The 15,542-nt window shown below is 39.9% G+C and overlaps 1 protein-coding gene across 1 annotated transcript in view; it reads left to right on the top strand.

Moving 5' to 3' along the window:
- The window catches only part of PSMD1 (proteasome (prosome, macropain) 26S subunit, non-ATPase, 1), a 74,267-nt gene that overhangs the window by 9,943 nt on the left and 48,782 nt on the right, over positions 1 to 15,542 (top strand). The window contains exons 9-16 of the mRNA XM_010573034.1: positions 1,037 to 1,165; positions 2,350 to 2,438; positions 3,107 to 3,185; positions 3,955 to 4,128; positions 5,098 to 5,209; positions 5,856 to 6,052; positions 6,636 to 6,731; positions 7,269 to 7,333. Coding sequence (XP_010571336.1) covers positions 1,037 to 1,165; positions 2,350 to 2,438; positions 3,107 to 3,185; positions 3,955 to 4,128; positions 5,098 to 5,209; positions 5,856 to 6,052; positions 6,636 to 6,731; positions 7,269 to 7,333 — 941 coding nt within the window. The remainder of the gene's footprint in view (positions 1 to 1,036; positions 1,166 to 2,349; positions 2,439 to 3,106; positions 3,186 to 3,954; positions 4,129 to 5,097; positions 5,210 to 5,855; positions 6,053 to 6,635; positions 6,732 to 7,268; positions 7,334 to 15,542) is intronic.

Here is a 15,542-nt window from a genome sequence, read left to right as displayed (position 1 = left end):
CCAAGACAAATTTTGTTTTTTTTTCTTTTTCCCCATGGTGCATGTTGCAAACTAGACTTGGGAATCTTTGAGAGATTCTTGCAGATCACTTAAAAATTAATCAAGGGCAAACAGAAGTGTTTTCTTGAAATTGTATTCCACAAGGAAAACAGAAGGGGTCAAGTTTCTTGTCCCATCAAGGAACCAGTAAACAGTGCTTTTGTGCAGGAAAGGTGTCTTGAATCAGTTTCTGCTGCATTGGCATTGCTGACTGTGCCAAGGGACAAGTGCATAAAAATGATCTATGTGGCCAGAAATGTTCTTGAGCTTAATCTTCCACAATTCAGAATGCTGACTACAAAGAAATAATTGAGGGGATTAGTTTAAGGACTGAACTACTCATGCTTGCCTGGTCACTGAGCAGCTAACAATGTCAGTACGAAGAGGTGCAGTGTACTTTCACCTTGCTCAGAAGGGACTTCAGTTGAAACTTAATCTGTGGAAACTGTTCCGTCATAAGGAAGAAGGAGGCTTTCTTAAATCGCTCTGGAAGATGAATGTATTAGAGATTCCTAGTTCTACTAGTCATTGTTCTAAATAAAGGCTGTAGCTCATGAGAATGATGCTGCAGCTCAGCAGGGTCATGCAAAGTGTTGTGGCTTTGCGATCCTCTCCATTAAAACTTCCATGGAAATACAGGTTCACGTTTATAAAAGTGGTTGCCTCTTGCTGGAGAGTCATTGTATCTGTAAGGCCAGCCAAACAGCAGCTTGCAGAATATCCAATGTTACTCATATCCTTTTGCTTTCAATGAAAGAATACATTTCTTTTCAGAGTCTCTTCTCCCACCTGCACTGTTGTGCACAAAGGGACTTGATTATCTGGGAGATTTGGGCTTGTGCAGCAAGGGCAAAAACAATGTCCTTTTAGTCCTAAAACCTGATAGATTTTGGAATATGGTGATGGTAACATACCAGAGTGGCTTCTCATGAACTGTATTTTAACAGAACCGTAGTTGAGTTCTCATGTTTTTCCTTTGTTTTGCTTGTATGTGAAGAATCCAGAGCCTAAGGACCAGATCTCAAAAATGATTAAAATTTTGAGTGGGGAAATGGCCATTGAGTTACATCTGCAGTTTTTAATACGAAACAACAATACAGACCTCATGATCCTCAAAAACACAAAGGTAAGAGGCTTTGTTAGATATGGTTGTCTTGGATTCATCTGACTCATCCTGTGTTTGTTTTGACCATGTTGCTGTTATTTTACAACATCATCTTATGTTTTAGCCTGGCCTCCCTGGGTTTTGAGGTTACAAATCTGTGGTTTAGCCATGATAAATTAACATTTAAAACTTGGACCTGTGAGGCTGAAGAAGAGCTGATTGCACCCGAAGGCCATGTAATCAGATTGTTTCAACTTACAGCTAGTATGACCTAATGACAGGCTGCTATTAGTGTGTTGATTTTTTTTTTAACTCCCCCGATTTGGTTATAGAAACTAATCCTTTTCTCCTCCCCTTTTTTGGTGGGTTTGTTTTCCATCTGGTCAGTAAGATGGAAGAACTCACCCTCCAGCTCCATGACTGATCCATTGCAAATGCTGCTGGTTGGGGAGGGAGGGAGTCAGCCAGGACTGTAGGTTATAGTATGTTGGTATCTTGGTTGGGGTGTTATGTGAAACCACACCTTCAGCTTGACTAAACAAATATGTGCTCAGAGACTAATATTTCCACACTGAAGACAAAACCGATCAGATATTATAATGTAGGCAGTGCTAGTGAATTGAGTAACGGGTTTTGTTTTGGAAGGTGTTACTCAAAAGTGGGCAAATGAAAACTTACAGGTGAATTAGACTTTCTTAAGCTAAATGATTATTAGAAACCATTGGAGAAGTTTTTTATATGTGAAATGAGATGCACATCATCAGCAAAAATGGTAGGGGATGCTTGTCGGTGGGTTGGATTCATCTATTTCAGGAGGCTCTTCAAATGTATTGGAAAATCTTTCCCATCTGCTGGTTAAGTGCTTGGGAGTGATCATGCATAGTGTTCCAGGGATGGCTTGAAAACGTCAGCAGCAAACGCTCTGCAGTGCTCAGTTCTGGGAACCAGAAGCAGGGTTCTCCAGTTAAGCTGCAATTGAAGTAGTCACATCTCTGACAAACTCAGAAAGGATTGGTTTGCACTGGAAAGATGGGTTGAGGATGTATTAGACTGTATTAACAATCCATTAACTTTGGTTAAAGGGAAATTGCTGGTTAAATTGAGCATAATTACAATCCATTTTTCTAGTGTACTGGCAAGCATGCTAAGTGACCCAGGGCATATCTTTTGCTGACTGGTGATACTGATTGTTTTTGTTCTTTCAGGATGCAGTGCGGAATTCCGTGTGTCATACAGCAACGGTTATAGCAAACTCCTTTATGCATTGTGGTACAACCAGTGACCAGTTCCTTAGGTAAATCTATGGCAGGGAAGCTCCAATGTCATTTAGCAGTGTTTAAACAACATTGTTGCCCTACGTAGCTTGGTACTTCCAAAAGGGTGGCTGCAGAACTCTGATGGGCTTAAAGAAGAATAAACAAAGGGTCCGAAAACTAATGTGGAGGCAAAGGGAAGAAGGTGTAATTGTTTCCTTTTCTCTATCCTCACAAACTGGCTTTATTTGACTGCTAACCATATGAGCAGTTTGGAGGGTGGAGATCTGGAATTTCTGTTCTCTGTGTTTACGAGTTGGAGAATTTCTGAGATGATGTATCTTTTTTGGTAGAGACTGACAGTGCTGAATGACTCTTGGAAGGGAAATGTCAGGGCTGACCTTACCAAGGACTTGAGGAAGGTTCCAGAAACTCTGTTAGAGTTTCTCCCAGAGAGCTGGTGCTGCATATTGAGCAGTTGTACTCCATCCTTCACCGAGATCACCGGTATCTGGAAGCTTGACTTAGAACCAGCCAAAAATCAAGGCTGATGAAGGGGAGAGAGGTATAAAGTGGAAATGTGGTTAGCCTTCTGGAGCTGCTGTCTGGTTCGAAAGCAGTCTTTTTTAGTGCTGTGAAACCCTGCTTGCAGGATGAGGAACGGGCTCTATGAAAAACTTTGTATAACCTTTCTCTTTTTGTCTTCCAGAGACAATTTGGAGTGGCTTGCCAGGGCCACTAACTGGGCTAAGTTTACTGCTACTGCCAGCTTGGGTGTTATACACAAGGTAATGTTGCATTCATTTCCCTCTGTTTAATATAAATGCTTGACTTGCGAACACTGAAAACATTGAAATGGGGATTCTGAATGACGCCTGCACTCCAGTTTGTAACATAGTTGGTGTCTTTGCACTAAGGAAAATCTGTGCTCTATCAAGTCCATCTCATCTGATATCTGATGCAGTTTACGGCATGTTTTGCTAAGCATCAAAAAGGTGGTAGGATAACATGGCTCAAGGAGAGAGTCTTCCTAGCTCTTCTCTTCCTTGTTGAGTTGAACAGAGTCAATAGTTTCTAGCCACTAAAATTGGAGGTGTATATTTCTTAAGGGTTTTGGGATGGTACCAAAGTCCTTACTGTACTAAGTTTCAGTAAGTTTAAATGGTGAATTTCTTCAAATTCATTCGCAGGGGGGTATATTTAAAGCTGTTTTGAAATAGCAAAAAGTCTTTGTAATTGTTTTGTGTGCCTCAACCCTCATTCAAGTGCTCTAGTGAATGAATTGGTGTAGCTTCAGGCCAAATTTGTCCTGGTTTGGATCAGTGACCAAGCAATTGATGAATACTTGTGTAATGTGGTTAGTAAAACCCCAGTACAGAAGGATTCTTTGCTGATTGTACAGACAGCACTGAAAGGCTGATTTTTGTGGAGAATGTAATGGCCATAACATGTTTTCTCCTGAATTGTTTAAATATTATCACGAAGTGTTTGCATCTACTGTTTTTTCACCTTTCACTTCCCACTGTCTTCCCTTCCTGCTGGACACTGGACATACAGGGTCATGAGAAAGAAGCATTACAGCTAATGGCAACATACCTACCCAAGGACACCTCTCCAGGGTCTGCCTACCAGGAAGGTGGAGGTCTTTATGCCCTGGGTCTCATTCACGCTAACCATGGTGGGGACATCATTGACTATTTGCTGAACCAGCTGAAGAATGCCAGTAATGATGTATGTACTGGGTTCAGTAATGAACCTTTGTTTTGTTGGGAATATCCAGAAGGGTGCTAGCTGCTTTAGAAGTGGGGGTTAGAGGTAACTAAGACCATGGCAGTAGTGTGATACTTACATCTCCTGTGGGCCTTAAATGTGAAGTTTGGTTTTAACAACCTATTGCTCAAAGTTCAGGTAGGATTTTTAGGAAATTCTTACATACTTGACAGTGAATCTAGCTTTGTCTTTCTTACTATTTGAATATCTACTTTGTTTTGCTAGCGGACCTGCAGTATTCAGGCACTGTTATTGCTTGCAGCTTAGCTGTCAAAGGAATAAGCCACAAAATGCTTCTGCTGCCCTGTAGGTTTAATGCATCTTATACAAAAAGAAGTTTTTTACTTCACTTCCTGTTTGTAGACCTCTACAAAAAGTCTCTTTTTAAGTTAGGAACAGATTAGTATTTTCTGAGCATGTTCCCTGCTTCTCTTTGGGGAATTTCAGACTACTATAAAAATTCTGTGACTGGATCCCACATGTCTTATTGCAAATGTACTGCCTTTCCTGTATCCGTTGTTAGAACAAAAGAGGATGTAGACTGTTTAATTGGGCACATATTTACCTTTCTATTCAAAAGCTATTACTGGGCAGCAATTTTTACACATGGCACAGATTTATGGTTTTACATAAATCAGTCGGTGGGGAGAAAGACCTTAAAGATACTAGAAAGTCTCTTCCTATGTATAAAGCTTCTGATACTCATTGTTTATGGGCTTTTGAACTGCCGTTTCTATTCTATTTAGTGCCTCTTTCATCAGGGTTATTGCCTGAGATGGTGAAAGTGATATTTCTAACAGGTTAAGAGATCATTTTGGGTGGTTTGGGGCTAAAAGTTGGCAGCTTTATATTGATGGAAAGATGTCTACTTCAGCTGAAGCCATGTTGTTCCCTGTTTTGTGATGACTGAACTTGCATATGCTTCTCTAGATTGTCCGACATGGCGGCAGCCTGGGTTTGGGTCTGGCTGCCATGGGGACAGCACGTCAAGATGTGTACGATTTGCTGAAAACAAATCTGTACCAGGATGATGCAGTGACAGGTAAATGTTCTGCTTTCAAAGCAAATAACCATCTGAGGTCTTATCAGGCATCTGGGGTTTTTTGGTGGTTTTTTTTTTCTTCAGGTTTTCTGTTAGCAGCATAGGTCACTTCTAGGTTGCCTTAGCTGCGTTTTATTTACTGACCTTTTCCTGATCAGCATGGTTCTCTAGTTATGTGGCAGTAATGTTCAGAGGTCCTGTCAGGACTGGTCTGTGGCGCTATGCCCAATATTGATAAGACATGCAAGGTCTTGAAACAGTCCTTTATTTTGCTCTGTTCTTTCCTTTGTCATATGCTTTTTATTTAGTGTGGTTGATCTCCAGAGCCGTGTGCCCTTTTTGGCTGAGAGAAAGGCTTGGAGAAGCTTGTGGGGGCTACTGTTGCATTGGCAGGGGTTCACAGGAAAATTATCTCAGCAGCTCTTGGCCCAAAGAAGGGAAAATTGAACTTAGTAGGGAAGAGCACTAAGTTGTGGCTGGTAGGTTATCATTACAAGCACATTTGGCCATGAATAATGGGTTTGCTGGGTGTGGTGGTGTCCAGAAGTGATCTGTTGGCCTACATCTTGTGTGATTCTATAGATAAAATATTTACTGCTTTTGGGAACAGAGTTTGTTTGATTTCTTGCTTTTCTGTGCTGTGCAGGTGAGGCAGCTGGCCTGGCACTGGGACTGGTTATGTTGGGATCCAAAAATGCTCAGGCTATTGAGGACATGGTTGGCTATGCACAGGAAACCCAGCATGAAAAGATTTTGCGAGGCCTTGCAGTTGGAATTGCTCTGGTCATGTACGGGAGGATGGAGGAGGCAGATGCTCTCATTGAGAGTCTCTGCAGAGATAAAGTAAGTTTAGCTATGACTTTATCCCTGGCCCTTCTGTTACGTGGTTGAGCTTCCTGTCCTTTTGTGAAATCTCCAGCTACGGTGGGTTGGCTGTTTAAAACAGGGAAATCCTTACATAGTTCTGAAGTGGGGCAGTTTCACAGGTTGCTTCACTCTGATCAAAAATACACAAACAACAGTGCTTAGTTGTGTATTTTTTTAGCCTCATACTCAGTCTCCATAGTCCTGTGAGCAGCAACAAGGAGCAGAACAGGGTGTAATGGTTAAACACAGATGAGGCTCGCTGTAGGTGGATCATTCTCAAGGATCTAGTAGTGGTCAATAGCAGATAGTGAGTAAGAAGCAGAATGACACATCTGCCAGATACTCTTTGGCAGGCTGTGGCATAGCAACTTTCTGTCTCCCTGAAACTGGTAATGCCAACCCTGCTTTGGTGATTGTCCTGTTACTCATCCCTAATAAACAATTATGTAGTGAAGCTACCTGTTTGCAGATTCCAGGCCCAAGAGTGGAACAGATTTAAAGTCAGAATTACTGAGTCTGTGTTTGGATGGATGTTAAATATTGATGCTTTCTCTTCCAGGATCCAATTCTCCGTCGTTCTGGCATGTACACTGTTGCTATGGCATACTGTGGCTCAGGGAACAACAAGGCTATCAGACGCCTACTGCATGTGGCTGTAAGTACTGTGGGCTTAGGAGCACATAGCAAGAAATTTGTGGTGAAGGAGTAAGCGTATCACTTTGGCAGGCTTTGTGTCTACAGTATTGATGTTCGGTCCAAATTTGAGATTGTGAAGTGATGAAAGCTTTCCTGAATACTATGAGCAGAAATAACAGCGTCTCTGACATTAGGATAAGTAGACTTTCAGCAAGAGAATATTCAACCTGTTATCACAAAAAAGGAACCTATTAAAAAATGAAACATGACCCTAAAGTAGTTAGTAATGGATTTGCAGTGAATAGTCTGTGTAATGATGGGCTGGGGAAAAAACTTAGGCTGTAAAAGATGAGGTCTGTCTGCTCTTTGATAGGCTTGCAGTCACAGTGTATGAACAAGCGTGAGGCTGTTTTGGCTGAGGATGAAACACGACTGTTAACTTTCTCTATAATCCTGTCTTCTTGATTAACTTATGTGCCTGACACCTGGCCTGAAATGTTGCAGAGTCCTCAAGTGTTTTAACTGTATTCTGAACATCCTGTTTTCCCTTTTGTAGGTGAGTGATGTGAATGATGACGTGAGGCGGGCAGCTGTTGAGTCACTTGGTTTCATTCTGTTCAGGTACAGTACCTTCCTTGGTCACTTCTACAGCCTTCAATTTGATGTCTGTTACATTTTCAGGAAATGTGTATGCTATTGCTTTCACAAAATGACTCAATTGCTAACTGAATGGAGGTTGAAAAGTCAAAAAATTGAGAGAGAATAAAGCTTGGTTCAGAATTGGAAGCCTTCCTTAGTGTTCAGCAGATGCTTAATGAGCCTTTCTGTAGGTTTCTGGTCTTACGGCTTAATTGTCTGAATAGAGTTAGATGAAGTTGACAAATAGAATGAAAAATTAATATTTGCAGGATTGAAAGTTAATTAAAAATTAAATACACAGTGCTTGTGCCAGGCCTCTTAAAGCCAGCAGTACTCGGACAAATATGTCTGCCTAACTGCTATCTAAGATGTTCCTGGAGGTTGTGACTTCAGTAAAAATAACCTGAAGAAGGATGTTGAAATAGTCTCTGTTTTTTAAGTATCCACTGTAAACCCTGACAGGTTACTGGGCTTACATTGTGGTAATGTAAGCCCATCACAAAATAGTAATGATGTTTGCTTTGGTTCTCTAAAGTGAAATCTGTTGCTGAACTGGTATTTTGTAGTGCTCTGTAGTGCTCTGTAGTTCCCTAGGTAAGAGGTGTTTGGGCTTTTTTATTAGAGTGGGGAATTAGAAGGCTCCTCAAAGACTACACCTTCATCTGTTAATACAGTGATCTGTGTAATCTGAGCACTGAGCCAAGCTGCAGCCTTTGAGTGTGTCTGAGAGGAGGTGGTACATACTTGGGCCCAGGACTGTAATTTAAAAATCTTTGTTTGCATCTTCTTTGGGTTAGTGGCAATGTAATTGTAAATTCATGCTAAAAAGCAGGATAAGAGGTGCTTAAAGCTGGTATTAAAGGACTGGGTTACTGATACGACCAGTCAATTTGTCATTAACCAAGTTGTTCCTCATATAGAAATTACTTTGCTCCATTCTGTTTTACCTGAAGCATATTCTGGCTGCAATTAAATGTAGTTTACAAACAGAATTAATTCCCTCTGTGGGCAGCAGGCGTCTCCCAAGAGCTTCTGCTGTGTTGCTTTCAATGAGTACAGATCGTTCTTTCCTGCATAGCGATCTGTGCCTTTCCTGAAGCCAAAGGGTCTGTTTAACTGGTTTCTGCATCTGTGTACAGAAGGAAAATTCCATGCAGGCCTTCCATAGTTGCAGGCATCTTTTTTTCCAAACAGGTTGTGACAAAGCACTTTTGATCTCTGATTTCAGTGTAATTTTTCTCTTCAACAAATGCAAAACATAATTGGACATTGATAGCTCCTACCAAAATGAGAAGCTTTCAAGGCTCTGAGCTATACCATTTACCATGTGCTGGCATCTTGTTGGAGCAAGATAGTTCTGGGCCTGTTCACTCCCTATCCACCAATGAGGAAACAAATGACATCATCTTTTCACCTGCTCTGCAGTGGTTCAGATCTTATCCTGCCTCTTCCCTTCCCTTTCTGGACCTGTACAGTCCAAAAGCTGCTTGCACACTAGGGAAGAACATTTCCTTGTAAATTCCACTGTCCACCTTGCTTAGTGGCAAAGACTGAAACTTTTTAGCTGATTATCACTGGCTTCTGGAGGCAAAAGGCTTGTGTTAGGCTGCTGTAGTTGCTAACACTTTGCACTTGGTAACTTTCACAAAGTACATGATCAGTTGTTTTGCTTTAAGACACAATTCTGGAGGGAGCTCTTGGTTTTTCTAGCCCAGACCCCTGCATTCACATGCAGCGAGGGAAGAGATTTTCTGCTTAGAGGGCCCCACAGATTACCTACCCCCTGCATTACTCTAATTATAAACCAAAAGCAGTGTTTCAGTTCCTGGAAATAAATATTGTCCATTGCTGTAGGGATCTAGAAGCTGGTTTTACATTTACCTTTCCTGTTTGCTGAAACTGCTAGTTAGCACTAATTGTGTGCTCTGGCCAATCTCAACACTGCAGGTGTGCAGTGACGTGAAGAGCAAGTGGGCTGTGAGTTTGTCAGATTTCATGACTAAAATGACATCTCTTTCTTAGGACTGGTGTTTGTTGAAGCCGAACTGGATTTACTTTTCTTAAAGACCACTAATACAGCATTGAATACTGGCAAGAGTCAGTGATCAGTCAGCTGCTAGGGGTACAGAGCTTTTGAATGAAGTGTTTTGTGATGGGAGGTGAACAGGTCTAACACAGTAGGCTAAGCCCCAGAAATTTATCTCGTCTTAGGTAAAGGAACATGACTGAAGCTTATGTGAGAAGAGGCCTCGTTGAATTCTTTGTATGTGGTTCCAGAAAGGGGACTGTGGAGTCAAGATTGAAATAAGAGAATAAATTTGTGTCATGTGGTCTACATTTTTCTTCGGGAATTCATGCCATTGCTGTAAGGTTAAACATGCTGGAGGTGTAAGTTCATCTGCTGGGTTGTACACTACAGCAGCAAGAATATGCACAGACTTGTGCTTCTGTCTGTTCCTCCTACAGGAAGTTGGAGGTTACACAGTCAGAGGGTGATAATTGCCTTAAAAGCACCATTGGTGAACATGACAGAGTTCCTGACAGAGCTAGAGCCCACAAATTTACTTTGTGTCAGAAATACCTAGTTTGTTTTCTCCTTTTGTTACAGCTCTCTGTGAATAAATGTTCTTCCTCTTGGATTTGAACTAAAAGTGTCATAAATGTCACAAAGCCAGCTATTTTTAGGTAATACGTTTGCATAGCAGAACATTCTGTAAGGCTTTTCTGTCCTTGTTTACCTCTGTGAGTCTTCCTTGCTAGCACATACATGCAACCCTGTGTACATTCAAGAGCGCAGCTTGGCTTTTATGGTTAGAGTTCATGAAAGCAGCACAGTAACAGAGCAAAATGCGATAGGACATAATGTAATAAACCATGACATTTAATTTTTAAAGCAACAAGGTTTTGCTTTATCTTGAAGATTAACTTTTTAATTTTTTTTAAGCAGGAATTTTTTTAGATTTTGTTTTTGAACTTTTTAATTACTGGAAGAGTCTACAAAAGAGTGTGTGTGGTTACTTCATTGTTCAAAATTCACAAATCAAGGTTTAGATAGAATGTTCTAGTCTAGGTTATTGAGTTTTGCCTGAGAATTGCAAGATTAAATTTTCTAGTGTGTTATGAAATATATCAAATTACCCAGTTACACCATTCAGTACTTTCCTTAGTATATAATTCCTTAAGAGAATTTCTATATTCCTTAACATATCAAGCAAAAACAGTCTGTAGTTAGGGCTGTCTTTAAATTAGTATCAGCTGGAGTTTTTTGTAACTGCAATACCTATTACCTTCTCAGCTAATTTAAAAAATGTTAAAATGCACTTTCAGGAGTTTTCTTCCTACATTCTTTTCCCAAGTTGTCTTTGTTGCCTGGAGGAAAGGTGAGGAGTTGGTGAAATTCTAGGTTCTGCAACAGGATCACTAGCTGTATTTGCTCAGCAAGTCCTGTGGTGCTTTGAGGGTAAGCCATGTACGGAGCGCTTGATGGGCTCTGTGCATAGCTCAAAACATCAGCTATGGTACAAGAGTTTTGAAGGGATTAGGGGAGCAGAGATTAATGCTGCTATAGCAGTTACACACTTGGATGTGGGATGCATGTGTGCCTGGCTGTGTGAATGTCTGCAGGCAAATCGCTCTTGGGAGCAAAGCAGTAGCAATCATACTGCTTGAGCTGCAGAATACATTGTGGGGTCCTGCCTATATAGCACAAAACTAGCTTCCTTGTTCTGTTCTTGGACTCCCTAAAGCTTTCCAGGGGGCCACGTATGTAGAATTGAAGCTTGTTGACTAGCAGTGTTGCTGCTGTTAATTCTGGTTTTGCTGACTGTTTAGAAGCAGTCCACAGGACTGCAGACAGGATTGAAAGCACAGCTTGCTGGCTGTAGGACTTGGTATGGCTTTCTTCCCTCTTGGCTTAGTGCCTTACAAAAATTAGGCACTAGTTACGTATGTTGCGACTGATCATTTTCATGCCACTATATTAAATGATCAGAAAATGCTCTGGTGCTAGAGAATTGTTTCAAAACTATCTCTTCCTTTCTTCCCCTTCACAACTAGCAAGACAGTCAAAATAGTACAGTATAAAAACCTGAGACTTTTTTACGTCTTTTTTCTTTTTTAAGAATGGCCACCTCTTACAGGAGGCACTTTTAAGTAAAATGTTATTGTAAACATTTTGTATTGTAAACAATGTATGCATTGACTAAAGCTTGAGATGTTTGGAGACTGCAGTGTGGATGCAGGGCTCTACAAGAAGCTGTATTGTGAAATAGCAAGAAGAGAAGTGATGGACTGACTTGGCTGCTGTAATGTGTTTCTGTTCTCCCAGTCCTGATACTTTTGCCAGTGATCGTAGATAGCAAACTTACCTTATTGTTCATGTTTTATACTAAAAGTTCTTTATACTGAAGTGGTTTATAAAATCTTCATCATGGCTGTTGGAAAACAGCATTTAAGGTGCTTGTTATTTCTGATCAGCCTTTTTCTAAGACTATTACAGTGAGATGGAAAACACGATACATTTAAAGTGTTTTTAAAAATTGAAAGAATTATTTTTATCTTAATTTTTACCACTTTAGATTGTGAATTGATCTTTGTTTATATTGCAGAGTGAGATGATTGGTTTATGTAGTCAGCTTTATTTTTATATTGTTATGTGTTAGAGCAATGCTGCAGTGTACCTAAACACTTTATATACAAAATGAGGACGTAGATGTTTTATAGATATGACAAATCTGGTTAGGGAGAAGGCTTCAATGTGGGATACAGCAGTGCTTGAAAGCATGAACTAAAAAAGTTTAATGCTGTCATAGCAGTTGTTAAGTCCAGGGGAATAAGACCCATGAGTAAGTTGTGGGATGCTGGTTCCGCCTTGGTGCAATATTGTTGGGAAAAGGCTAAGGGTAGGAGAGGGAACAATGCAGCCTCTAGAGAGTCCTGAAAGGAAGATGTAGTCTTGGCTGATAAGTGTGGGCTACCCAAACATGGAGAGCTCTGCATGGCTTATGTTCAGTTCTTCATTTTAGGATGATGCAAGTTAAATACTAATGTTTCCTGCTTTTGTGTTCTTTGTGTTTACATAGCCTTTGATATTTTAAGGCTATATATTTGGTTTAAAGCAAACACAAATCAGATACTTGGATTTTGTTCCAGGAAGACTTGGACAGTTTGTTTTCTTTAACTCCTACAACCTACCTTTATGCACTAGGCAGATGGCAGATCTTCTGCGTAATTGAGTATCAGGCTAACAGTCACTCTAACGTGATCTGTACCAGTGACTTTTTCAGTGTATTAATTGTGAAGAAGAGGATTTTAGTGAAACATACCTGCTTGTTAATACTTGCGTAGGAAAGATTAAAAGGGTTTTGTTTACCCTCCAACCCATTTTATCTTTGTCTTATTCAGTCGTCCTGGGGGAGTAGAATGAGGGTCTGTATCAGTGAAAAGTTAATAGTAACAGAAATCTTATTATAATCAGAAGAAGCCTTAGACTTTGTGAAGTCTTTTCGAATTTGAAAATGCCTTTATCTGCAGGTCTGAATCTGGAAACAGAGCTGTGTGTCTTCACTAACCAAACTGTAGTATGTTGGAGAAGTCCCTTGGTATCTCTGGCAAAACTAATATAACTTCTAATGAAAATTGTAGCTGTACAATCAGATTGCACAAATACATTCATTGTTTCAAACAGTGCACTATGACATCTTGCATTAATTCTTTCCTTGCTTTTGTTTTATCTTTGTTCTAGACTATTTGTATGCATGAGATTTTACTTACTTTGGAAAATAGGGCTCAGAGCCTTATATCACTTGAGAGCTTTTGAAAATCTCAGCAAGTGTTTTAACTTCTTAATGTAAACTGGAATGTCTGCACAGATAAGTAAATTAATATGATTTGTTTAAATCTGAGGTAGTTTCTTCAGCCTAGCTTGTACCCTGCTGAAAACTCAACAGTATGCTTTCAGGAAGTCACTTGCTCCTTAGGGCCTAAAAATACTGCCTATAATGCCTATAAGCTTTTATATAAAGATTTTCAGATCACTGAATCACAGCGTGCATGAGAAGAGGGAGAAAAACCAGTCTAGTATGTTCCTCCCCTGTCTAATTCCAGAAAAATATTTTCAGTTTCTCAGATTATACACACTAAGGCTTTTTAACTGAGTAACTAAACATTTTAAGCAGTGCTATTTATAACTAAATTGGTTGTCTGACCAAATCCCTGAATTTGCTTTAAAACTACTGTTCAGCAGCTGAAGTTTCGAATTAGGTCATCAAAAATGCTGAGATTCTTTCAGCCATTAAATGAAGTTGATGAATTTTTTTTATGGCAAAAACTTCCTGTTGGGTTTTATTAGGGAATATTGATGTGCATCTTGCAGAATAAAAGGCTCGTTGTGCAGGGTTTAACGAATTTGAAAATGAATTGCTATCACCTATCTAGTGCATTTGTAAAGAGGATCCTTCAGAGAGCAAGAGGCTTCTAATTTTTAAGAGCATGATGTTTTTCAGAAGTTGGAAAGGACCTCAATACCTGGATGCAAGGCATGTTAGATGTGGCTAGACAAATAGGGTTTGACATGAATTATTAAAAATAAGAGTAAAAATGGACATTTCAGCAAGCCATCTTGCCTATTTTTGTAACTAGCTTCCCATTTAAAAATGAAAAAGCTTCCTTTCCTGTTCTGCAGGGCAAAATCCTTTCTTTGCAACTGGGGAGAACAGTGTGTCTCATGGGAACAGATACTGACAGTAAACACCATGGTGTCAAACGCCAAAGCAAAAATATGGAAGTTACTTCTCTCCTGACTGTTGTTTTTGCCATGTTGATGGTTACCTAGAGAGCCAAAGGGGAAGTGAAACAAAGGACTGCTTCTTAGCGGTTGTACATAGGCATCTTTATCAATATGATGAAAGAAATCTAATGCTTCGTGGTAAGACTAAGTCAGTCCTGAGAACTGGCCAGAACTCTGGGACTCCTGGTTCCAGCTTGCAAGGCAAAGAGCCAGAAGAGCTCTGCCAAGCATCCTGCCTCTTTGGGCTATAGTGTCCCAGGTTGTTCAGTATGCCTTTACCAGGTTTAGTGTGCTTGCAATACTTTACCTTTTAAGGCTGATGTTACGTATGACAGCCTAGAAGAAAAATTTAGGGGACTAATGCTTTTGCTTTCTCATACCAGCTTGCAGTGCTGTGGATTTTTCCACAATAAGAAAATGGTGTAAGAAAATGACATTTTCTATGAAGCATCATAAAAAATCAGTGTGCCTCCTGTATGCTAGTGAACAGCTTTATAGCACCAGTCTCTCTTGTCAGTGCCTTCACTTCTGCTTAGCACTGGATTTTTTTAACTGTATTTTGATGCATCTGAAAATTGATGCTAGTATGGCCAGGTGTGATGTGGTAGGGAAGAGTTTTACACCCGGAGAATACAAGATAAGTGATGAATAAATTTTTCTGGCTGCCTACAAGTTTTCTGACAGAATCTGAACTAAAGGCTTATAGAACCCCAGATAGTTTGGGACTGGCTTCACTAAATGTGTTTTGTACCGCCACAGTTGACATTAGCTGAATTTCTTGCTTCTCTGTTTCTTAGGGTGGCTTGAAGGTTGGGATTTTGTTTGGTTGGTTTTGCTTGGTTTTGTCTGTTTGTTTTTGTTGTTTTGTTTGGTTTTTTTTAAGGTATTCCCTTTATTTGCATTTCAAGGCACTCATTCTGTTAGGCTTCAAACTCCATTATTTTCTTCTCTGCAAGACTGCTGAGGTGGATATATTTATAGGTAGTCCTTATGTCCATGTCTGTGCTGTAATTTTTAATTAGATAGGCAGCCAGAACACTGACTGAATATCTCGTAATGTATTTTAAATAATTAAACAACAAAAACCCCCATACTTCTCTATTGTTGTTCTAAAATGTATTTCTTCCCATAGTGCTTGTATGTTGCAGATCATCTTTGACTTTTGTCTATCTTGCTTCTCTAGTAGATTAAAAAGAAATTAAATATGCCAAATAAAAAATTCTGTGATAATGAGGAAAGTTGAACTAGGTAACTGTGTAAGTCTATTATTTTTATGTAGTATATAGAGGCAATAGAGCTGGCCAGGTGGTTGGTTTGGCATGGGCCAGATTCTGAAAGAATTGAGAGCGTTTCACTCCAGAGAAAGGAATGTCTTTTTTTTTTGGTTAAATGGAAAGTGCATGA

This window comes from Haliaeetus leucocephalus, unplaced genomic scaffold (genome assembly GCF_000737465.1).
Source record: "Haliaeetus leucocephalus isolate CR32 unplaced genomic scaffold, Haliaeetus_leucocephalus-4.0 Scaffold362, whole genome shotgun sequence".
NCBI lineage: Eukaryota > Metazoa > Chordata > Aves > Accipitriformes > Accipitridae > Haliaeetus > Haliaeetus leucocephalus.
Note: the sequence above shows the minus strand (reverse complement) of the source record. Positions and strands in the feature narration are given on the sequence as shown.